The 24536-nt window shown below is 44.5% G+C and overlaps 1 protein-coding gene across 1 annotated transcript in view; it reads right to left on the reverse strand.

Moving 5' to 3' along the window:
- Positions 1-16826, reverse strand: part of LOC143805984 (galectin-4-like) — a 38718-nt gene extending 21892 nt beyond the window's left edge. The window contains exons 1-4 of the mRNA XM_077285780.1: positions 16671-16826; positions 3171-3259; positions 1889-2093; positions 1406-1540 (exon numbers count right to left, since the gene is read on the reverse strand). Coding sequence (XP_077141895.1) covers positions 1406-1540; positions 1889-2093; positions 3171-3259; positions 16671-16715 — 474 coding nt within the window. The 5' untranslated portion in view covers positions 16716-16826. The remainder of the gene's footprint in view (positions 1-1405; positions 1541-1888; positions 2094-3170; positions 3260-16670) is intronic.
- Between the last annotated feature and the right edge of the window lie 7710 nt (positions 16827-24536).

A 24536-nucleotide genomic window follows, 5' to 3' on the forward strand; every position in this document is an offset into this window, starting at 1 on the left:
TCTGTAAGTTTTCTCCTGTTTATTTTTATACTGTTTTGCATGAGTTGTATGTCTTTTTATTATCATACTTGTATACCTTTTTCTTATTGTAAGCACTGAACCTTTTTTGTATTAAAGTATAAAACTTTAACAAGTTGAACCTTGAATGTTCTAAAAAAATCCATAGCCTAAGGTGTGTGAGCCTTATGAGTGGTAGACATTAGACATTATTATTATTATTATTATTAATATTTCTCGGACTCATCGCCCGTGTATTTGGTGAGTGGTGGCAGCGTGTATGAGCGGGTGTGTGGCCTGGGTCGGTGTGTGATTTATGCTCCCATTACAGCATAGGACAGAGGTTGAATGCTGGACTGAGAGAGGGGAGATAGATAACCCTTGCAGGCGCAACCCCAGGTCATGTGTGAGAGCGGACACGTGACGAATTAGTGACACCACGGAGTAAGGGATCCATGACAGATCTGTTCATTCCTCAACCAAGAATCTGCAAAAACCCTAGTCCATGCCCTCATCATCTCCCGCCTTGACTACTGCAACCTCCTGCTCTGTGGCCTCCCCTCACACCCCTCCAATCTATTCTAAACTCTGCTGCCCGACTAATCCACCTGTCCCCCCGCTATTCCCTGGCCTCTCCCCTCTGTCAATCCCTTCACTGGCTACCCATTGCCCAGAGACTCCAGTTCAAAACCCTAACCATGACATACAAAGTCATCCACAACCTGTGTCCTCCATACATCTGTGACCTTGTCTCCCGGTACTTACCTGCTCGCAACCTCTGACCCTCACAATATCTCCTTCTCTACTACCCTCTTCTCTCCTCTTCCCACAACCGCATACAAGATTTCTCCCATGCATCCCTCCTACTATGGAACTCTCTACTACAACATATTAGATTCTCGCCTACCGTGGAAACCTTCAAAAAGAACCTGAAGACCCACCTCTTCCGACAAGCCTACAACCTGTAGTAACCACCGCTCAACCAAGCCACTGCACGACCAGCGCTACCCTCGCCTATTGTATCCTCACCCAACCTTGCGGGCAGGATCCTCTCACCTCCTGTACCCTTGTGACTTGTATTGTTCTGTACTTGTTTTTATTATGTATACCCCTCCTCACATGTAAAACGCCATGTAATAAATGGCGCTATAATAATAAATAATAATAATAAACAGATTTCAGTAAAGTTATTGAAACAACGCATTTCACAATTGATCTAACTCCATCATCGGGTACCTGAAGAAGGAGTTACATGAACTCCAAAACGCATTGTTTCAATAAAACTTTCCAACAAGGTGAGCAGCGCACATCTAGTCACCGGAAACTCAGATGATCCACAAGTAGCACTTTTCTTTTCTCTATTTCTTACTATCTCCATGATAACACCAGAGTCCTTATCGATACATACCCCCTTCACACCGGGTCCACTGCCTATTATGGTGAGTTCTTGCACTGTGATGTCGCCAGACACCTGTAGCCAGAGCACCCTGTCCAGAGGCATTCGGTGTCCAAATTCGAAGAAAGGAGCGCCGTTTGCAAACACCTGCAGAAGGGGAAGATGATTGAGGTTACCAAATTCCAGTTACAATGGTGCTTGACTCTAGTATAGGTACCACTCTCGTCTCATTGGCGTCTTCATAGAAATTGGATGTCAAATGCCAATTTTTTGGTGATTTTAAACGTTTAAGGAGACAACTCAACCTTTTGTCTGGGAAACAAGATCCAGATCTATTGAATTATGAACCTTTTGACTTTTTCTTTGCACTTTGCAGCTCCAGAGGTCAGTAACGTGACAGTTTGGCCAATATATAGTCAAAAGTTCTGGGTCACCTACACATGACACCTACAGGCACTCAATGCCGCTCTATCATAGCATTCTTGTCCATCTTACCTGATAGTTGTTTTTCGTAATCTCGAACATGATGAGGAAGGCTTTTCCGGACTTGAAAGGCATTTCTTTCTTCATCTCCTCTTTATCCCAAACTTCGCCTTGTTTTGAGTTAAAGATCACCCGATCACGACTATCATATCGAGCGTTCAGGTGGAGGGCAATGTCTGATGTCTCCTCCTGTCCACAGGCGAAGTTGATAGCAAACCTTGAATAATCAAAAAGAAAATAGCAAGGAATTAATACAAAATCGTAGTCTAAAAAAATAGGAATCGGTAAAATATGGAGCTGCTCCTCCGTCTCTGATGAGCTATCGGCACGGTTGTATAATGTAGAATGTCATGTCACCATGTGTTCCTGCTACATGATTGACTGCAACTGAGGGCTTGGCCTTGATTATGGCCATTCGCTAGGACCATCACTCCTGTTCAGGACATGAGCAAAAATGATAGGTGTTGACTGATGGGAGATCTGTCAAAATATTGATCCGCCGGGTTCCACTTTGTTGGCTGCTGTAGTAGAACAGTGACAAATAATAGATTTGCCTCCCATCAATGTAAGTTAAGACCAAAGCGCCCATGCACATTAGGCTAACGTTGGGCAAGCCAACTAATATCAAAGGGTTTGACCAACAGTCTAATGTGTATGGAGCCCCTTGACAGATTATGTCGGGGGAGGAACTGGCATGTCCAACTGTGGACTGCCGATCTTTGGTTCTATAAGAGATTAGCTGCCGCCGGAGACAGCAGGTCTCTCAGAGAAAACAAAAACACTCGGCAGAGGGAGACCTCCTGTGTATTGGAGAGCCATACAAGATATTTTCCGGCTGAACAAACATTCGGCCAACAGCTATCTAATATGTATGGGGGGAGGCTTAAGAGACAGATCTAGACATAGAAGGTTTGGTTATTTTGTCCAAGTAGTATTTATAATTAACAGCATTGTTGTCCAAGATGGCAACTTTCACAGCGCACCCATGGATAAGTCCATACAAAATGGTGATCTTAGAATGGTCACCAGATCAAGAGTGCCTCATTTCGTCTCTTATTTTATTCCCGCGTTTACCTCGAGTATTCCGTTTTTTTCTTTTTTAAAATCCACGGTTCCAGAGATATGAGCCTTTTATTTAGTGCCATTTTTTTTGGTCTTTACCAAGAGGGCATTGCTCTCAGCCTAAAAACACGCCCCGGAGGATCCTGTGAAACATGCCCCTTTGGTAAAGACCATAAAAATGAGCACTAAAGGATTAAAAAAAAAAAGCAGATGATGTATAAACCTGTCTTACCTGTTATGTTTACTGGGAAGCGTTGCCTGAACAGTCACAACCATCCCCACACGCAGGCCTCCAGCTATCATTGTGGTATAAGGGATGGGCTGCAACAAATCAAAGAAATAAAATTAGAAAACTTTTGGCCATTTTTTGCTTTTATTCCAAACCTCAAATCATCACTTTGAAAATAGTTTATAATTTAAAGAGAAATCTAATAACTTGAGTAATTTTTCTGCATTCATTGTTTTACAGAAATATGGACATGGTTACACATAGCTTGTTTTCAAGATTTGGTTTTTTTTTATCTCCTATGGAAAATTACGTGTGCTTTTTCCTGCATTTTTATGCGTTTTTGATTGTTTTTTGTCTTGCTACGTCATTTCAATCTCTTTGGGGAATAACTGCAGTAAAAATGCCGAAAGAAATGACATGCTGCATTTTTTTTTATATAAATGCACCGTTTGAATGGGATCTTAAGCATCTAATTAATTTTGCTGCTACTGTTAAATACTGCATTCTTTTTCCACGAAAAAAGAGCGTAAAACGAGCAGAAAAAAATGCAGCCGAAATTATGAGTGTTTTTGATTCATTGTTTGGCGGTAAGTCGTTTTGATCTAAAAAAAACTGCAGTAAAAATGCAGAAAAACGACATTCCATGTTTTTTTTTCCATAAAATGTATTGGAGGTCAAAACATGCAAGTAGAAAAAAAATGCACTGTGTGAATGGGATTTTAGAACTCTATTTCATTTTGCTGCTTCAGTAAAATGCAGATTTTTTTGTGCAGAAAAAAAGGGCGGCAGTGTTTTTGGTGAGGCTTCTATGCGTTTTTGATGATTTTTTTGGTGCTATTGCATTTTGCTCTGAATGGTAAAAAAAAATCAGTAAGAATGCTGAAATAACTGACACACTATTCTTTGTAAAAAAATTTTTAAAAATGCTCCTTTTTATGAGTATTCATCAGGCCAACAAAGCAAAATTTGGAACCGACTTCCCTCCATCATGCACACCTGCATTAACCAGTTTTACGACAGTACAGGTCCTTCTCAAAAAATTAGCATATAGTGTTAAATTTCATTATTTACCATAATGTAATGATTACAATTAAACTTTCATATATTATAGATTCATTATCCACCAACTGAAATTTGTCAGGTCTTTTATTGTTTTAATACTGATGATTTTGGCATACAACTCCTGATAACCCAAAAAACCTGTCTCAATAAATTAGCATATTTCACCCGACCAATCAAATAAAAGTGTTTTTTAATACCAAACAAAAAAAACATCAAATAATAATGTTCAGTTATGCACTCAATACTTGGTCGGGAATCCTTTGGCAGAAATGACTGCTTCAATGCGGCGTGGCATGGAGGCAATCAGCCTGTGACACTGCTGAGATGTTATGGAGGCCCAGGATGCTTCAATAGCGGCCTTAAGCTCATCCAGAGTGTTGGGTCTTGCGTCTCTCAACTTTCTCTTCACAATATCCCACAGATTCTCTATGGGGTTCAGGTCAGGAGAGTTGGCAGGCCAATTGAGCACAGTAATACCATGGTCAGTAAACCATTTACCAGTGGTTTTGGCACTGTGAGCAGGTGCCAGGTCGTGCTGAAAAATGAAATCTTCATCTCCATAAAGCATTTCAGCCGATGGAAGCATGAAGTGCTCCAAAATCTCCTGATAGCTAGCTGCATTGACCCTGCCCTTGATGAAACACAGTGGACCAACACCAGCAGCTGACATGGCACCCCACACCATCACTGACTGTGGGTACTTGACACTGGACTTCAGGCATTTTGGCATTTCCTTCTCCCCAGTCTTCCTCCAGACTCTGGCACCTTGATTTCCGAATGACATGCAAAATTTGCTTTCATCAGAAAAAAGTACTTGGGACCACTTAGCAACAGTCCAGTGCTGCTTCTCTGTAGCCCAGGTCAGGCGCTTCTGCCGCTGTTTATGGTTCAAAAGTGGCTTTACCTGGGGAATGCGGCACCTGTAGCCCATTTCCTGCACACGCCTGTGCACGGTGGCTCTGGATGTTTCCACACCAGACTCAGTCCACTGCTTCCTCAGGTTCCGGTCACCTCTTCTCGTTGTACAGCGTTTTCTGCCACATTGTTTCCTTCCAACAGACTTACCATTGAGGTGCCTTGATACAGCACTCTGGGAACAGCCTATTTGTTGAGAAATTTCTTTCTGGGTCTTACCCTCTTGCTTGAGGGTGTCAATGATGGCCTTCTTGACATCTGTCAGGTCGCTAGTCTTACCCATGATGGGGGTTTTGAGTAATGAACCAGGCAGGGAGTTTTTAAAAGCCTCAGGTATCTTTTGCATGTGTTTAGAGTTAATTAGTTGATTCAGAAGATTAGGGTAATAGGTCATTTAGAGAACCTTTTCTTGATATGCTAATTTATTGAGACAGGTTTTTTGGGTTATCAGGAGTTGTATGCCAAAATCATCAGTATTAAAACAATAAAATACCTGACAAATTTCAGTTGGTGGATAATGAATCTATAGTATATGAAAGTTTAATTGTAATCATTACATTATGGTAAATAATGAAATTTAACACTATATGCTAATTTTTTGAGAATAACCTGTAGTAGTTACAGATCATTGATCGGTAAGGTCCAACCATTGGCCCATGTAAAAGTCACCTTAAAGAAGTGCCCATGGATTCGATATATAATTGTTCGGGCTCATGTCCAGGGATGTTGGCACTACTCCCAAAATGAGAGATTTGGGCAGGTTTATGGGGAAAGTACATTCCATAATTTCTTCTTAGTGTAAAACCAGGATGGGACATTTTGGGATTTAACCTTCTTGATCCTTTGGTTTCGCCAGATGTTTAATCCTCCTCCAATTATAAGAATATCAAATCAACTGGGAATTTATGAAGATGTTTGTTGTCTATGGTCAGTTTTGTTTTATCAGTGCTCTATCCTGTAAAGTTCCTCAATCGGGGACGTAATTATAGCCAGTACAAGGGTTGCAGTCACACCCGAGCCCTGGAGCATAGGGGTCTCCATGACTTGGGTGGGGCCATATGCGCTGACTAATACTAAGCTAGACCCACAGAAGTTAGGGGCCCTATTGGCGATGTTTTGCATCGGTACCCATAAGCTTCATGTTATGTCACTGCCTCCGAGGACTCATTCTGTATAACACCCCCTGCTTCTTGGCCTAAATATAGACAAGGTTTCTGGTAGACCTGGAAACAACGACTTTTGTAGAACATTCGACCTCACACCATGGGGGTCCTCTGTTTTTTAGGGGTGTGAAAAGCATTGCACATATGTAGCTGTTCCTACAAAGTCTCATCATGATGACGGCAGCCTATAGATTTCCTAATGGAGATACAAGGAGGACATCTGTTCCTCTGGAGAACAAAAGCAGCAGACTGTAGCCCCCAACGTTGAATTTCCATAGCTGAGTACACCCATATGATACACCTCTTAGACCCCAATATCTGATATTATTGCATGTTGTGTAATTCCAAGGATTAGTTATTTCACGTGGGACTAAAGTTTATTTTTTTGACCTTCCCAAGTATGTAAATACTCACAGGAAGAGTGGCTTGTTGGCACCCTACTGGGATGCTCCGGTCAGCCCTCTCCTTGGGGAGCACAGTGCTACCAGTAAGTGGAGCAGACTAGGGTGATGACATGTTGTCAATAAGCCCCTTACCATCACCATGACATATTGGATGGTCTGTTGTAGACACGGTTTTCCTATTTAGGTGTGTAGGAACTGCCATTTTGACACTGATGCATGCATCACTTCTTCCTCCAGGAGTGTTACGCCACATGACGGGTGCGATTTGCTGCTCCTTTTGTTTTGCAGTTCATGTTCTCTAGTCTTGCCTGCAGACATACATCATACAGGGTGTGTCACCGAACATTCCCACTGCGAAACCCCATTCATTCAACTACTCTTCCCAGGTTTGACTCACAATGGGGAAAATATGATGAAACAACAAATACAGCCCATCACAGAATTATAGAAAACCATTGTATGCTCTGCAGCCCCAATCGCCTCAGTCGTACTGCAAACAGGTAGAAAAATTTACCCATTCTAGATCTGAGGGACAGCAGCAATCTTCCCAGTATACAGCTGTGCTAATAACGGTGCAAGGAGTCACCTTTGGTGGTGGGATCTAGTAGGCTTGACACTTACATAGATTCAAGATCAAAATGATCTGCCATAGAATCACCAGGCTCCTCAGGTATACAATAGTTCTGCTGACCATTCAGCAGGCAGCCATCTCCCACGACTCTTCCATTCGCAGGAGCTCTCGCTTGGCTGAGTGCTCCTGCGATCTCTATGAGTAAAAATGGATCTTGCAGTCTATAATTGGACATGTTGGCTCCTTATCTCTCCCAACAACATCTGTTAGGTGACAGATGGGTATCCCCAACCACATTGGGCTGTTGACCGAACTTGGCGATAACTGCGGGCTCGGCCAACATTATGGAACCTTAGACAATAATGGCCACCAACAGCCCAGTAGAAGATGATGGATACCACCAATGAGAAAGTCCACAATTCCTTCTATTAAATATTCTGTTGGTTTTTAATTAGTATGTCCAGGCTTGGGACAAAAGTGTGCAGCCACTCTGTGTGCCTGCAGACCGGCAAATCTTGACAGTATGGGGTGTACACATTGTCATCATTCCCCAGTATTCCCGGAGTGAGAGGACGGTCGGTAGTCTACAGTCCCAGGCTTTATCCCATGTGGCGTCCCAGGGTCCTGGTCGTCACAGTGGTATTGCTTTCCTCCAGGGGAGAGTGATACTACGTTCGGAGGCAAGGAAGGATAACTGCCGCCAGGTACCATAAGCATGCAACTTGGAGCTTTTGATCCTATTTACTAGGTGACTCCCTATATATATATATCTGGTAATCTGTAGGGAAAGTCAGTTAGTTCCAGACATCCGTCTGAGGAGGACAGAGTGTTCACGGAGCTGTGCATGCCCTAAGAGCTGCAGCTCCCAGAAAGAGACACATAGAAAGCCGAACACATTGCAGTGAGCGAGCAGGAAAGCAAAGCACGGGAGAGGATACCAGAAGGGGACCAGCCCTGAGCAGGCTGCCTCCTTCTAAGGCGCAGGACACCGGTAGCCGGAACACCGAGGTAATAAGGACCTCTACACCTTACTTCAGAGACCGGCAGGACAGCTAATTGCACGTTACCTGTCCGCACCTACACCCAGGAGGCACGGTGACACCCCACAGAGCCGAGTTATTTAAGGGACCCTATAAACAGGCTCAAGTCACCAGTCATACGGGTTTTGTCCTATCCTATACGGGGGACAGAGAGAGAGACACCACATCTGTGAGGACCTTACAAGAGGCTTAGCAGTAAGGGACTACACCACTGCAGCGCAAGAGAAGGCTATTGATTTCCACCTGGACAAGGGGACTCTAGACTTGCCTCCAAACCGGCCGGACCCCACCTGCCCTGTGATCTGGTGCCCTGGACTATGGCTGCTGAAGACTTCAGTAAACGAGGTAAAGAGACTGCAAACCTGTGTCCTCGTTCCTTACTGCACCTCTCACTATTCTACCATCTACACACCGGGAGCCCTGGGGATATACTTCACCTGTGGGTAGATATATCATCTAGCTGCCATAACATCACCCCAGCGGACCCCTTAAAGCAGCATCGGTCACCCTGACCAAATACCACATTTGGCGTCACGAACATAAACTTTATCTCTTTAAAGACCTTACCCTTTTACATGAGCGCCCAGGGACACGGACCGGGTCGCAGCCACCGTGACATCCCCCTGTGAACAGCAGGACCCGGTACTGAGTACCCCTAGCCTGTGGGGCGACTCACCCATGCCTGGATAACCCCTTAAAAGAGTTACCAAATAATTGTAGAGAAGAGGGTCATATAATGACCTGTCTGCCACCCCACTGTCAACAGACACTACTTCACCCTGTAAGTGTTGGTGGATGTACAGATAATGTCCCCCATAGCTTCAGCTTTATAATGATTTATTCCATGCTGTCATACAGACTTCTGTGCACATCAGATGTCCGCCTTGTGTGGCCATTAGCGAATCTACAGGCTGCCACCAAAAAGATGAGACTTTGTAGGGATAGCTCTCTATCCACACACTAAAAATAGGACAACCCCTTGTAGTGGTCCTTGGCCATGCGTTAAGGATTTTCATCCATTGATAGGGAGCAGACTTGTCGTTTGGCTAAAATGACCTTTTGCTTCACTGCCAACAACGACTGACTAAATCCAACATGGTCAATCAACTTTTGTGCTGATATTGGTCATCAGTTGGCCTCTGTCAAATCCAAAAATTGTCTCCATTATGTGAGCAGATTTGGAGCAGTCAATCACTTGTAAGTCATTCATGTGCAGGGTCTGTAAAACTTCGCTCTTTGGGACAAAAAACAATGTGAAAGGTATTTTTTTTTCCTTTCCATGACTGGACATGTTTCTCACTGAAAGAAGACGAGCATGTCAAAGCCTATCCCAGTAAGTGCATGTTTGTACTTATCATTCCCGGTACTTTTGAGCCTTAACACTAAGGTGTATTGCAAAATATTCCCATTTCACAAATTGAAGCAATGGGAGAAAGTCTGTAGGGTTGGAAAGCCGAGGGTTGCCAACCAGAAATACTTGGACATGCTCCACTAGGAAATCATAAACTAGTAATAATATAATTTATACAAGATAATTTGATTAAAGTTCTCGGGGAAAAGGGAATAAAAAATGACCAGAAGGTCCAGCTCCGGTGGTTTCAAATTGGCAAAATCTAAAAGTAAAAAAGAGGAATTCCAGCCCTGGAGGCCAAAAGAGCAAAATCATATTCTACTACAACATTGTTCCCAAGGTCTTTGAAGCAGCAGATACAAATAAAAACCCTGACAATACAGGTGCGTCTTCACCTGACGGTGCTTGAACTCCAGACTGCAGTTCTTTGCTATTCTGATTAATATTGTTGGATACTTTACATACTTGATACCAAAGACATAAGTTCATAGACCCCTATTCTAAATCTATAACAGGGCTCCCAACCACCGTTTGCCATTTACAAGAATGTGGCAGAGGGAGCCCTGAGCCACCTTATGCCCCATGGTCCATGGGCAACTGTTACTACTGCACGAAATGACAGATCATTGTGACTTCACGCACAAGAAACCTTCCCGCTTTCTGGGAAGTTTTGATGAAACCCGAAAATTCAGCCAAATTTTTTTTTGAGTCCTGGTGGTGTCTTGAGGTCTCCAGGTATTTTAGTAGTAAACATTGAAAACTTCTATTTGATAATACAATGTGGGAATTGTATTTTTCTACCCAAATAAGCCCATGTTAGGCTTCTTTCACACTTGCGTCGTCTGCTGTACGTCGTTATGCAGTAAAATGACGTGTCGACGGACGTTACAAAAATTGTGAAAAACGTGTGTGACGCATGCAGTGTAATGACGGATGCGTCGTTTGTGATGTTGCCACAATTTCAATGGAGAAATTGCAGGGAAAAAAGAGAGAGATAGAGGGAGAGCGAGAGAGAGAGAGAGACTGAGACTTTTTCCCGGATCTGAAAATCCTTCCGGGCATGCTCAGAGGGGAAAAACATGACACATCGCCGGATTCCTGTGTGTGACGGTCAGCGACGGATCCTGCGTCCACAGGCTTCCATTATAGCCGACGATGGGCAGCGCAGGATGCGTTGCTGACCGATTTTCCGATGTGCAGAAAAAAGTTCCTATGAACATTTTCTCCGCACGACGGACCGCTATTTTCCGACGGATCCAGTGCACGACGGATGAAACGGGTGGCCATCCGTCACAATCCGTCGCTAATACAAGTACAGCTAGGTCCATATATATTTGGACAGAGACAATATTTTTCTAATTTTGGTTATAGACATTACCACAATGAATTTTAAACAAAACAATTCAGATGCAGTTGAAGTTCAGACTTTCAGCTTTCTTTTGAGGGTATCCACATTAAAATTGGATGAAGGGTTTAGGAGTTTCAGCTCCTTAACATGTGCCACCCTGTTTTTAAAGGGACCAAAAGTAATTGGACAGATTCAATAATTTTAAATAAAATGTTCCTTTTTAGTACTTGGTTAAAAACCCTTTGTTGGCAATGACTGCCTGAAGTCTTGAAGTCATGAACATCACCAGACGCTGTGTTTCCTCCTTTTTGATGCTCTGCCAGGCCTTCACACGGTGGTTTTCAGTTGCTGTTTGTTTGTGGGCCTTTCTGTCTGAAGTTTAGTCTTTAACAAGTGAAATGCTGCTCAGTTGGGTTGAGATCAGGTGACTGACTTGGCCATTCAAGAATATTCCACTTCTTTGCTGTAATAAAATCCTAGGTTGATTTGGCTTTATGTTTTGGGTCATTGTCCATCTGTAGTATGAAACGACAACCAATCAATTTGGCTGGATCTGAGCACACAGTATGGCTCTGAATACCTCAGAATTCATTTGGCTGCTTCTGTCCTGTGTCACATCATCAATAAACACTAGTGACCCAGTGCCACTGGCAGCCATGCATGCCCAAGCCATCACACTGTCTCCGCCGTGTTTTACAGATGATGTGGTATGCTTTGGATCATGAGCTGTGCCACGCCTTCGCCATACTTTTTCCTATTCATTATTCTGGTAGAGGTTGATCTTGGTTTCATCTGTCCAAAGAATGTTCTTCCAGAACTGTGCTGGCTTTTTTAGATGTTTTATAGCAAAGTCCAGTCTAGCCTTTTTATTCTTGACACTTATGAGTGGCTTGCACCGTGCAGTGAACCCTCTGTATTTACTTTCATGCAGTCTTCTCTTTATGGTAGATTTGGATATTGATACGCCGACCTCCTGGAGAGTGTTGGTCACTTGGTTGGCTGTTGTGAAGGGGTTTCTCTTCACCATGGAGATTATTCTGCGATCATCCACCACTGTTGTCTTCCGTGGGCGCCCAGGTCTTTTTGCATTGATGAGTTCACCAGTGCTTTCTTTCTTTCTCAGGATGTACCAAACTGTAGATTTTGCCACTCCTAATATTGTAGCAATTTCTCGGATGGGTTTTTTCTGTTTTCGCAGCTTAAGGATGGCTTGTTTCACCTGCATGGAGAGCGCTTTTGACCGCATGTTTACTTCACAGCAAAACCTTCCAAATGTAAGCACCACACCTCAAATCAACTCCAGGCCCTTTATCTGCTTAATTGAGAATGACATAACGAAGGGATTGCCCACACCTGTCCATGAAATAGCCTTGGAGTCAATTGTCCAATTACTTTTGGTCCCTTTAAAAACAGGGTGGCACATGTTAAGGAGCTGAAACTCCTAAACCTTTCATCCAATTTTAATGTGGATACCCTCAAATGAAAGCTGAAAGTCTGAACTTCAACTGCATCTGAATTGTTTTGTTTAAAATTCATTGTGGTAATGTCTACAACCAAAATTAGAAAAATGTTGTCTCTGTCCAAATATATATGGACCTAACTGTATATGGGAAAATGCAGGATCCTGCAAATTTTTTTGCAGGATCCTGCATCCTCAAAAATTGACGGATTGTGACGGAAGCTGAAAAACGCAAGTGTGAAAGTAGCCTTAGGTTACTTTCACACATCCGTCAGTACGGGGCCGTCGCAAACCGTCGGCCCGACGGATGTTGTGCTAAATGTAGCACAACGTGGGCAGCGGATGCAGTTTTACAACGCATCCACTGCCCATTGTGAGTTCCGGGGTGGAGGGGGCGGAGTTCCGGCCGCGCATGTGCGGTCGAAAATGGCGGATCCGTCGCACAAAAAAACGTTACATTGAACTTTTTTTGTGCGTCGCGGCCGCCAAAACACGACGCATCCGTTGCACGACGAATGCGACGTGTGGCCATACGTCGCAATACGTCGCTAATGCAAGTCTATGGAGAAAAACGCATCCTGCGGGCAACTTTGCAGGATACTTTTTTCTCCAAAATGACGCATTGCGACGTAGGCCATAAGACGGAAGTGTGAAAGTAGCCTTAGGCTGACTGCAAAAATTAGAATTTTAGGCCGCCATGCACATTGGATACAAGTCAGCCAAGCTCAACAATTTTGGTGGGATCAGCCAACTATCTATTGTGTTTGGGATCCTCCTGACTCTCCCAAATATGTTGATGGACATAAGGATTGGGTGGTTGGAATTCAGATGCCCGTTCCTTTTTGGCAGTGAGGTAACCCGATGCTAGATGAGAAATCTAACAACAAAAAAACTAATGTCTATGGCTTATCCAGATGATCAGTGGAAGTCCCATTGTGTCGGATACTAAGACATCTCCATCTAGCAGACAATTCGTTCTCTATGGAGACTCCATTTTGCATCTATTGACAGGGAATTAGATCTTCATCTCAGCAGTTAATGGGAATGATGAGTCTCGGAGAACACAATGTAGCGGACACTCCCTGACTATCCCTTCCTTCTTGTGCACTGAAATGATCCGCTGGCTCATACTCTCGTCCTTCTTGCACCCTTGGCTGTTATTTCTGGCACTCGTACTCAAATTGTCTGATGTAAAGAATAAAAAATCTCTTCTATAGGCCCAGAAGTTGGAATGAAAGGGTCGGCCCGGGAGTGCTGCTGCCTCTGCAGCTCATTGGGGCTCAGAGGTAAACTCGGGGCTCAGAGGTGGACCTCTAACTTTGTCGGTAAAGGACATTACTGTGATCTGACAGTAAGGTTTAGGTTAGGTTTTCTAAATATCTCCCATTAATTCTATAATTCTCTCCATTTTGATAACTTTAGTTTACCCTACATACCCAAAATTCCAAGGAGGAATAGTAAAAGGTTAATATTTGGATGGCATGTGACATTAAATATTGAATTTGCCAACTTTTGAGAAGATGATTCGTGAAGATTATAAATGGGAACTTATGAAGCTTTGCAGGGTACGTTGCATGCAAATATTTTGGCTCGGTACCCTATTTTATTATATAGTATATCCCCTTAATATCTATATTATTTATTTAGCAGTCTTCGGTTATATCTCGTGCCATGCAGACTTGTTGGATGAACGCTCTGTAGGACGATCAATTTTGTGCCAGCTTAGCTAGGTCCACCACGGTATAGAATATTAATCCAAAATATTGCATATGACCCGCACATCACACCCAAAAAAAACAGTACAGACCCAGACCAACCCCCCCCCTAAATACACATACACAATCCAGACCATAAACCTGCAAAATACCAAACACAGATCATGCTACCAGCAAAATACAGACCACCAGACTATCCCTAAAATACAGTCCCAGACCAGACTACCTCTAAATTAAAGATCTCAAGCCAGACTGCCCCTAAGATGCAGTTCCCAGACCGGTCTCCCCATTAACACCGATCCCAGACCAGACGTACAGATAGTCATCCCTCCCTGATCTCTCTGTACTCCTTATTCCGATAGCAGCTGCAGGACAGTGTCCTGGGAGTCAGGGCCCCCTTACATTTTTCAGGAGTCTCCCGGATATTCTGGGGGAACCTTTCAGGCTCCAGAGACCAATCTGACCAAAACCTCTACACCCCTGCACTGTATAAATCTACTGCATAGTAAAAGCAAATGCAATACTTTTTGGGTACCCATAATAGGTGGCGCTCAGGTGCCCCATAACGTGTTAATGTCCCAATTTTTAAAGTACAGAAAAATCCCTGGGTGCGGCCGTATCTGGTGCCTCATCCCTCATTCTGCTGCCTCATTCTTGTCATTGTTTGCAATGATGATCTTCAGTATTTTATACAATTGAGGTCCGCCATTTGTGTCCAAGAACAACATTTTTTTAATACATTTTGTAAAAGGTATACAAGATTTCCTATCTGCATGTAACATCGGCTTTCTGCGTCTATGTCAAACTACACATGACAAACTGGATACTATGAACAAAAGGGAGACACACCCAAAATAGATGACTGCCAAATTCCAGAAAACCACAAACCTCAGAGGAAAAAAAATGGCAAAGGTGAAGCCTGGGTGTGGGGCATCTGCCTGTGTGTGGGGAGACAGTGGTAGGGCATCTGCCTGGTTGTGAGGAGACTGTGTGGGGCATCTGCCTGTGTGTGAGGAGACAGTGGTGGGGCATCTGCCTGTGTGTGAGGAGACAGTGGCGGGACATCTGCCTCTGTGTGAGGAGACAGTGGGGGGGCATCTGCCTGTGTGTGAGGAGACAGTGGTGGGGCATCTGCCTGCGTGTGAGGAGACAGTGGTGGGTCATCTACCTGCGTGTGAGGAGACAGTGGTGGGGCATCTGCCTGTGTGTGTGAGGAGACAGTGGTGGGGCATCTGCCTGTGTGTGGGGAGACAGTGGTGGGGCATCGGCCTGTGTGTGAGGAGACAGTGGTGGGGCATCTGCCTGGGTGTGATGAGACAGTGGTGGGGCATCTGCCTGCGTGTGGAGAGACAGTGGTGGGGCATCTGCCTGCGTGTGGAGAGACAGTGGTGGGGCATCTGCCTGTGTGAGGAGACAGTGGTGGGGCATCTGCCTGTGTGGGGAGACAGTGGTGGGGCATCTGCCTGTGTGGGGAGACAGTGGCAGGGCATCTGCCTGTGTGTGTGGAGAGACAGTGGCGGGGCATCTGCCTGTGTGTGGGGAGACAGTGGCAGGGCATCTGCCTGAGAGTGAGGAGACAGTGGCGGGGCATCTGCCTGTGTGTGAGGAGACAGTGGTGGGGCATCTGCCTGTGTGTGGGGAGACAGTGGCGGGGCATCTGTGTGTGAGGAGACAGTGGTGGGGCATCTGCCTGTGTGTGAGGAGGCAGTGGTGGGGCATCTGGCTGTGTGTGAGGAGACAGTGGTGGGGCATCTGCCTGTGTGTCAGAAGACAGTAGTGGGGCATTTGCCTGTGTTTCAGGAGACAGTGGTGGAACATCTGCCTGTGTGTGGGTAGACAATGGTGGGCAATCTGCCTTGAATGTAAGGAGAAGGTAGTGGGCCATCTACCTGGCTATAAGGAGTCAGTGGTGAGGCATTTACCTGGGTATAAGACGATGGTGGTGGGCCATCTACCTGTATGTGAAGAGACGGTGGTTGGGCATCTGCCTGGGTGTAAAGAGTCGGTGGTGGGGCATCTGCCTGGGTGTAAGGAGTCAGTGGTGGGTCATCTACCTGGGTGTAAGGACATGGTGATGGGGCAAGTACCTGGGTGTGGGGAGTTAATGGTGGGGCATTTGCCTGGATTCTTGTGAGATGCCAATGTGCTAGTCTGCTGTGCGAAGATTACATAGATATTTAGACACGTGATAATGTTATTGTATAATTTTAGACTGTTGCTCAGATAAAATAATGAGCCATAGCAAAATAAAAGATGTGGCTCTCCGTCATGTCGTTAATCCCAACAAATTCTGCCATTCTAGAATAAGTAGGGTGTGGCGCATGTTCTCTCTGCTTCGTCCCTTCCATCCCCTGACTACATGTCACTTTACTTTGTAGACCCCTGTGCAGAAAAACTCCACCAATAGAGAAAAGGAGTAGGAACAAGCATCGCAGTCTAATTAGACAATTTGGAGGCGAAGTAGCTGGTACTCACGGGGTTGAATGCTGGTTGATAGCCTGGAGCGGGTACAAACGCCATGTTTGCAGCTATAAAGTCTTGCTCAATAGAGAAGTTTCAAGAAGACGAAAGATGCTTTATATCCAGAGAGAAGGGGCAGGGCCGGTGCCTGGAGCGTATCCCCGAAAACTGGAAAATCAACTTCATACTAGGAGACAGTAACCGAGAGAGACTCCTGCTGGAAGACACACAGAATGGACTCCGCAGCCGCCGTGTAATCACAGGACGAGGCAGATATAATAGCGTATTAGTGCGGTTACTGCTCCATAAATGTCATTAACATTGTACTATTTTGGCTGCAAAAGACTTAAAGAGTAATTGTCGTATTCAATTTTATTTCATAAATCGACAGTCCACATAAAAATAAGAAACTTTGTAATAGATCTTATCAGAGAAATCGGCTTCTTTCTCCTCCAGGACTGATCAAATTCTCAATTCAGGGATAAAATCCATACTCAGTGAAGACAGATTTCCTCCCATTAATGAGATAGGAGATGACAGTTGGGGCTATTGGGGTATAAATTTAAAGGGGTTGCCCACATTTTTGGGGATAATATTTGAACAGGCTCATATAGTTAAAAAATTCAAGTTACCAAATGAGTTCACTGATGAATTCCTAGTTAACTCATTCAGGAGCCAGTGATAGACAGCAGCTATAAAAGGCAAATGGTGCAACATTGTTCATAGGACCAAATGGCAAAATTATTTTTTGCTTCAATTTAAGAGACAATTTTCTTACATGGGAACAACCCCTATAACATGAAGTAGTAAATAATGCCTTTAATACAGACCCTCAAATTTATTGTCCCATGCTGGATCATAGAGAAAAGTAGAAAAGTCAAGGGGATTTGACCCCCCGAAAAATTGGAAGAGTCGGGGTATGTTGACACAAAGCATTTTTTTGTGCTGAAAAATGCATTTTATAGTAGCAGCAAAATAAATAAAAATTCTCAAATGTTGAATTTGTTTCCTTACTTTTTGGGGGTTGAGGTGCATTTTTTTTTATAACCACAGTGAGCTGATTCTTTCAACATTTTTCATATGTTGAAATAAATGGAAAAAAACCACACAAAACACGTAAAATCAGAGCAAAAAGGCACGTAAAAAAAAGCTTCAAAAAGGCATTAAAAAAAAGCTTCAAAAAGGCGTAACAAAGTATGTATTGTATGCAGCGGTTTTTTCCTGGCAACACGTTAGTTTTTGGTGGAGAAAAATTTGCTGCAAATACTCAATGTGTGAACATACCCTTAGCACAAGGCGTGTAGCTGTACTGTTCCTGCATTGCTTGCTCTGCTGTATCTCCATCCTCCTCCCCCTACTGTGCGCCTTCCACAGACTCTACCTGACAACCTGCCCTGCAGGGTACTAGCCGGTCACAGCCGGCGAAACACACATACTTATGGCTGCACTGAGCACATAACGCGAGCCGCCACTCAACATACCAGGAAAAAAATTTCCAATTCTTCATGCATGGATAATTGGGGGTCTCGTCAACTGGACAATCCTATATTTATGGTCAAGTGATATATGTTGATTTGGGACAATACCTTTTGGGAACCAGACATATTAGTGTGGAGCTTCAGTGAGACAAACATAAAAGGGAAATTCTAAATAAATACACCTGAAAATCCACAATGGCGCCTTAAGGAATTATTGCCATCTCCTTAAATGCGTATTTTTGGAAAAAGCTTGTTAATACAATCAGTTTTGCAATTTACGGCTTATTAAAATTTTCAGCCGTTCTATGAGATATTAACACTTGTTTTGTTTACAACTCGTTGCCTAGGAGACCGACCACAGCTGCTAGACAGCAGAACATGTGTTGTCTAGTAACGCAGTGCTTGCAGGCTCTTTTCTACTGAACTTGTAAGCACTGTTTAGAAGCTGGAGTGCGCTGTTACCTTCTAATCCCAGCCAGCCGAAATGCAATGCTTACAAACTAGACAGCAGTGGTGGTTGGTCTCCTAGGCAACAAGCCGTAAACAAAAGAAAAAAAGTCTTAATATCTCAAGAACGGCTGCAAATTTTAATAAGGAGTAAATGGTAAAAGTGCATGTTTTTACCAGCTCTTTCTCATAATGTCAATGTATAAAGATGGGAATGACCCCTTTAACCTCATAACAAAGCACTGTAAATGTATTAAGTTTGGTTATGGCTTTAATCCCTCGCCACTGTAAGCATATATTTTTGCAAACAAACCACAATCTAATCCTTGGGAGAAGACATGTGATTTTTTTTTCTATTATATTAAATTATGTGTGTAAAAAAAAATAACAAATAAAAATTATTACAAATAAAAAGACTGTCTAAAAAAACCCTATTCCAAACACAGAAAATTACTCTTTTTTCATATGAAATATATTTTAATTACATAGTAAATTTCAAGACCTGTACATATTTGAAAAACACAAATGTCTCAGAAACCATTCATCAGATTACAGATGTCAAAGTGTAATTTGAATCATCTTTCTATGACCTTCGTGCTGATATAGATAGCTTAGTTAGGAGAGTTTGTTCTACGGATAGATGCCCTTTAAGGTCAATGAAGAGGGGAGGATGAGAGACAGAGAAAGAGAGAAGTACAGATGTTGTTCCAGCTTTCTAGTAAGTGTTTATCTCACTCCAGAGCTGGATTCACAGCTACCCTGCTCAGTACTGCTTAATTAAATAAAACTAGAGAAGATCAAAAAGATCCCTGGTCCAGAACTACTTCAGTAGTCTTTGACTGCTGGACCACGTCATTGTGAACCTCCTCCACATTGAAGGCATCCCCAGATCCTATTTTAATTAGCATGAAGGAGGCAAATAGAAGATGAGGTATTGTCAGGTGCTGCAAAGTTTGAGAAAGAAGGTGACCAGGAGATTAAGAAGGGGAGACTTTATTGACAACGCGTTTCGGAGTTGCTCTAACTCCTTGGTCAGGTAACTCGCCAAGGAATTAGAACTCCGAAACGCATAGGGAAAGTTTCTGCTGCTTCTGTCCTTTGATTAGCAGGCCCTAATGGTCAGAAAATACATAAAGGATGTCATGCCTGGCCATCTAATCAAAAGAAGAGCTGGGGATGGAACCATCGAAGTACCACGCTACTGTGTGGACGGGTGTTTAATATGGATATAATGTGGTCTAGATCCGGTTCTTTTGGCTGCTCGCTTCCAAATCTCCAGAATCTCAGTCCCCTTTTGCTAAGTTTACATAGAAAGGTGCGACCCTGTCTCCCAAGTGATGTGTAAGTGCTCAGGAATGTCTTATAGGAGGTATGGTGAGGGACAAGTACTCTCCTGTTTCTTTAGTATAGAGTCAGGTAACCGTTTGTATGCCAGTCTTCTATATGCAGTGCTCTATGTATAATAAACGTGGAGCACAGGTATATGCCTTTTTTTATTATTCTTTATTAATCCTTTTACATGGATTAATTTTGAGAGCAGAGAAACCGGGCTTCTATGATGAGAGTTGTAGTCAGTACCTGGCGCCTGTGAATAACGGTCACTTTACTGCTATTCACAGTCACCGGAGCCAGATTTGGGGAACGTGACTACGTCGGAGCTTCGTGTCAACATTTTAGGTAATAAATTGGTGAACGAGGGACTGTCTCAACTACTTTGGACCTACATGGAATTTTTTTTTTTCAATAAAGTGGTGAACAAGGGATAGTATTGGCGGAGTCTTTATTTGAATAAAGTGTTTTTTTTCCTGTGTTTTTACTTTTGATTATCAAGTTAGGAATGAGGGTATTATACGCCTCTCCATTTCGAACCCCAGGGGGGGTGATGGCAGCTGAGATTTTTGACAAATCACAGCTCACGTCAACCCCAACTAGCATTACCTTGACTGCCACGGCAGCGGGGCAAACGGGAAGAGCCAGGCAAAGTATAATAATTGGTGCATCACATATGATGCACCAATTTGGGGGTTTTGCTGGCTGGTATTTTTAGGCTGGGAAGGAACCAATAACCAGGGACCTTCCCAGCTTGATAATATAAACCTGTAGCTGTCTGCTTTACCTTGGCTGGTTATCAAAAGTAGGGGAGGGAGGGGACACTCCACTTCATTTTTGTACATTTATTTATTTATTTATGGATTTTCTGCATTTAATTCAAGTCTATGGGGAAATTCCGCACAGCAGATGGACCGTTCCCGCAAGAGAAATTGATATGCTGCAGCTTGGAAACCCGCAACCCCAGGTGATTTTACACAGCCTAAAAAAGAAGCACAGTGGGCCTGTGTCCAGGTGTCTTTCCTATTCTGTTCCCATGTCATTTGAATGCCGTTTCCATCCATTTCAGCGATTTTTTTGCCACCCCTCAAGCCCTCCTATTAGGATCTCCCTAAAAAATGCTCAAATTTCCCATTGATTTCCATTATTCTCAGTACTTGACTCGACCAAGTCCGAGCATTTGACCTGCTCGATTCGAATACCAAGTACTTTAATGCTTGATCATGACTAATTGCCAGCAATCAGTTACAAGTGTTCGCTCACCATTATTCACGCCAAGTTGTCTACCTCAATTCAAGCCATTGGTTTTTCTAAGACTGTAACCATCAAGCTCATTGCCTTCTTGTAACGCTACTGTGTACGCCCGCAGTCTTTCATCTATCCCAGCTAGAAAAACTACTGTAAAATCCAGGACCCTAACTGAACCACTCCTGGAAAAAAGCTGCAATGTAACTCATCAAGTGCATTGTGGAAATGTGATTTCTTATCTCAGAGATTTAATTCATACTTAGCGATGAGCGAATGTTCGGATAAGGCATGTTTGCCATGCTCGAAAAATATGTTTGAGTCCCTGTGGCTGTGCAGCGCCCCAGAGTCCTGGTCGTTGCAGTACTATGGCTCCGCCGCTAAGGGGGGCTATGGTACGTCTGATGGCACTGAAGGAGTTCATCTGACCAGGTATCACATACACCAATACATTTCACAGTCGGGCCTCCAGGGGGAGCTAAGGGTGCTATTTATTAGGCCACTCCTCACCGTGTGGGTAAACTGGGGGTCAGGCAGGAAGTTAGTGGAGAAAGCTGACTGGGTAAGAACCAGGCAACACCTTGTGGCAGGGGGTGTTGTGGGGAAGATTCGGTAGGGTCCCTGTCAGGTTTGGGACCCTGACAGAGGCCTGGCTACAAGAAAGAACGTCACGGGACCGTGCCTGCTCAGCATAGCGGCGGTGCCCTAAGAAAGGATCAGAAGCGAGATATATTGTGCTGAGTGAGAAACGAGATCAAAGCAAGAGGAGAAATACCAGTAGGGGTCGTGCTGTAAGACCGAGGCAACATCCTACTGAGGCGCACAACCGGCGGCCGGAACGCCGAGGAAGTATATATATCTAGCTCCAAGCAATACTTCAAACCAACGGCAGGACAGTCAGTCACAGGCGGGCTGTCTCACATACATCACCTATGAAGACATGGGGGGCGCACTAGGAGAGGGGCGACTCTAGGGTCCCGGAAGAGCTCCGAGCCTACTCGTCATACGGGTGCCATCCTAACCAGAACATCAGGGAGGGACGGAGGAGAAGAACATCATCCGAACAAGTTGTGAGGGAACATCAGAAACAGACACAACAGTTGTGGGGTACTATCCCGTAAGCACAGCAGGGGAGGACCACAACACATAGCGCTAGCAGGAAGGCACAGATTTCCACCTGCAAGGAGAACTCTGGAGGTGCCATTGGACCGGCCGGACTTGCGCAGCCTGGTGAACCGTATTCCGGACTGAGGACCCAGAGATCTTCAGTAAAGAGGTAAAGAGACTGCAACCTGGTGTCCTCGCTATTTACTGCACCGCACCACCACCACCACTACCATCATCCATCATATCTATCACTGTACGCCCCTCGGCAGGGTCACGGACCGGGCCTAGCCACCGTGACAACCCCAGAGCACAGACTCAGAGGCCCGGTACCGGGTACCCCTCGGCCCTGCGGCAGTGGGTGCGCTACAGCTGCATGTGTGTCGCCCGTCAGGGCAGTGGGGTACTCAGTACCGGGTCGCAATTAAAGGGGTGGTCACGGTGGCAGCGACCCAGTCCGTGGCCCTGGGCGCCCAAGTAAAAGGGACGGTCTTTAAAGGGGTTGTGAAAATAAGGAAAGTTCGTGACGCCACCTGTAGTTCTCGGTCAGAGGTGACCGACGCTGCTTAAAGGGGTCCTCTGAGGGCGATGGTGCTGCAGCAAAGATGGTGTCGCTTCCCACAGGTGAAGTGGTGTCCCCAGGGCTCCCAGTGTACTTGGCAGAGATGGTGAATGCCGCAAATAATTGGAGGACATAGGGTTGCAGTCTTTACCTGGTTTACTGGTGTTAAGCAGCCTCAGTCCAGGGTACCAGCAACAGGTATAGATGGAGTCCAGTCAGCCCGAAGACAGGTGGAAATCCCCTTGACAGGTCAGTTTGGGAGCCTTCCACTATGTGCTGGTCTGTGTTCCCTTGCTGCCTGTAGCTCTCTAACAAGGCTCTCTTTCTTCCCTGTCCAGGGACAGTACCTGCATGGTAGGCAACTTGAGCCATCTCTTTGGGGTCTCTGTCCACAGTGACTTCGGACTCTGATTGCTGCTGTACCTCAGGTATTATGTGGGCAAGTCCCTTTTAGTTTCCTTTATCCGGTTCTGCTGTGAGACCTGTAGTTTAAAAAAAACACCAGAACACAGGCAGAGATGCTTACCTGCTCAAGGCCTCCAACAATTGCACTAACCAGGGTGCACCAGGCCCAAGTAGAGATAGGAAATACACAGGTGCAAATAATACTAATGCAGCCAACCTACAATCAGGAATTGGCCGCTTGGAGCACCCATGCAAAAAAATAGTCTGTATGTGGCATGTTCACACAGGAATGCAAAGTATATGGTGCAAAGCCTATTAATGACGCCATATGTATAGCGGGCTCACCATAATGCATCCTGTGTGAACAGAGGCCACAGTGTACAGAGCCATCTAGGGCCCAGTCGCACCCTGGAAAAATATAAAGTGCCCAAAAACATAACAATGTATGCAAGGTATTGGTTGATATTATGGTTAGTGCAATTGTTGGAGGCCTTGAGCAGGTAAGCATCTCTGCCTGTATTCTGGTGTTTTTTTTGTTTAGTATAGTGGAGGTTTTTCCTCTAATGGTGTTTTTTTTAGATTAGGACTGCCAATATACAAGGACCCTTGACGTGGGTTGGCAGCTTAAAATATTGTGGCCATAATATCGACCAATACCTTGCATACATTGTTATGTTTTTGGGCACTTTATATTTTTCCAGGGTGCGACTGGGCCCTAGATGGCTCTGTACACTGTGGCCTCTGTTCACACAGGATGCATCATGGTTAGCCCGCTATACATATGGCGTCATTAATAGGCTTTGTACCATATACTTTGCATTCCTGTGTGAACATGCCACATACAGACTATTTTTTTGCATGGGTGCTCCAAGCGGCCAATTCCTGATTGTAGGTTGGCTGCATTAGTATTATTTGCACCTGTGTATTTCCTATCTGTACTTGGGCCTGGTGCACCCTGGTTAGTGCAATTGTTGGAGGCCTTGAGCAGGTAAGCATCTCTGCCTGTATTCTGGTGCTTTTTTTGTTTAGTATAGTGGAGGTTTTTCCTCTAATGGTGTTTTTTTTGAGACCTGTAGTTCCTCAGGACCTCGGGCTCCCGATGCCAGGTTTCTGCGCTCAGCTTAGAGAGGCCCAGTTGCAGGCCTCCGATAGCTCCTAAGTCCTTCTGTGCTCCATCACTGTCTGCTGCCAACTGTCAACTGTAACTGCCTAGCAACTGCCTAGCAACTGACTCCTCCTCCCAACCAACATCCTGGAGCTAGATTCCTACATTTTTCTTCTCAAATTTTCCATGTCCTGGCAGAGATGTCA

This window comes from Ranitomeya variabilis, chromosome 2, assembly GCF_051348905.1.
Source record: "Ranitomeya variabilis isolate aRanVar5 chromosome 2, aRanVar5.hap1, whole genome shotgun sequence".
NCBI lineage: Eukaryota > Metazoa > Chordata > Amphibia > Anura > Dendrobatidae > Ranitomeya > Ranitomeya variabilis.